Source organism: Loa loa, assembly GCF_000183805.2.
Source record: "Loa loa unplaced genomic scaffold supercont3.1939, whole genome shotgun sequence".
In the NCBI taxonomy this organism is placed as follows: Eukaryota; Metazoa; Nematoda; class Chromadorea; order Rhabditida; family Onchocercidae; genus Loa; species Loa loa.
In genome coordinates, this window is record NW_018110118.1 from 1 (window position 1) to 1,222 (window position 1,222).

At 34.7% G+C, this 1,222-nt stretch overlaps 1 protein-coding gene across 1 annotated transcript; it reads right to left on the reverse strand.

The window, feature by feature from the left end:
• Window positions 1–337: 337 nt before the first annotated feature.
• On the reverse strand, window positions 338–865 carry LOAG_15419 (hypothetical protein; the record flags this gene model as incomplete). The annotated part of the gene is made up of 3 exons (XM_003150910.1): window positions 338–383; window positions 480–559; window positions 692–865. The coding sequence occupies 3 exons, from the start codon at window positions 863–865 to the stop codon at window positions 338–340; spliced, it is 300 nt and encodes a 99-aa protein (XP_003150958.1).
• Window positions 866–1,222: the final 357 nt, after the last annotated feature.

The following is a 1,222-nucleotide window of genomic DNA, read 5'->3' on the forward strand; positions in this document are numbered from 1 at the left end:
TTTCTCCTATTTTCAGTTAAATTCCTGATTTCTCACTACAATACGTACGATGATCAGACTCGTAATATGTACATTTCCAAGGACATCCAAGACGCGTTTACTATGGTGCTGTAGGAATTAAACCTCAATATTTGATCCATTTTTTTACTAATTTCTAATCTCATATACGCATTACTAATTACTAATTCGTATTATTAATTCTAATTCATACGATCCTGTATTACTAATTCTATATACGATTGTATTACTAATTCATATACGATTCTGGAAACATTCCCAGACTGGTATCTTTTTTTTTCAGAAAATATACAAAGTCGATAGAAAGACCTAAATGCTGTTATCCGTGTGCAACTGCTGCTTCGAAAAATGTCAGTTGTTGCACACTAAAATACATTAGTTGCATTTACATCTTGGCATGCTATGAGATTATTTAATTTGAAGTAACAATTCAAATCTCATCGACATTCGATCTTCATTACAAATGTCTCAATTCCATACGGTCACTGTTGCTGTCGCCCATGTCAACTGCGTATTTGTTCTTACAACGGTCGTATCTGTACTAATTATAAGGAAGAAAGTTGCTACAAGGATTCTGTTTTAGTAAACTCTTTTCATTTCACGTATCAAAGAGGTAACGCTTACATAAATTCATATCCTTTCTTTCAGCAATTCTGAAAATTTTCGTCATTACCTCACCCATTAACTCAGTTGAACTCCAAATTGATATTAGCTCGGATCTTGCAATCATATCTTTTTTGCTCTCCAAAACTTCCCAAGCTAATAGCAGTCTCGAAATTAACAGTCGAGATTGCTGTTCATCAACACCACTACCAGCATCACACAGCAAAACAATGATAATTTGCATTTACCCAGAAAGTTCGAATAATCATAATAAAGGTCCCCCAATTCATGTTTTAGTCCGTCGTCCAACATAGCCGACGTCCGCCACGCTTTTAACTTTATCGATGTCAATTTTACTTTTCTTGGCGATGTGGGATACTTTGTGTCACCCACATTTTTATTTGCAAAATCTAATGTGTCGCATTCTCATAGCTGTACGCAAGCCTCTGATGGAGACATGTATATAGAGCGAATCTTCCGTTGGTAGCTCATTCTTTTTTGAAACTTATTTCCTTGTTTTATGTCCATTAAGTTCAATAGAAGTTTGATTATTTGGGTTTTATAAACAAACCTAAATTCCCTCTTCAACTATGAGTTAAGG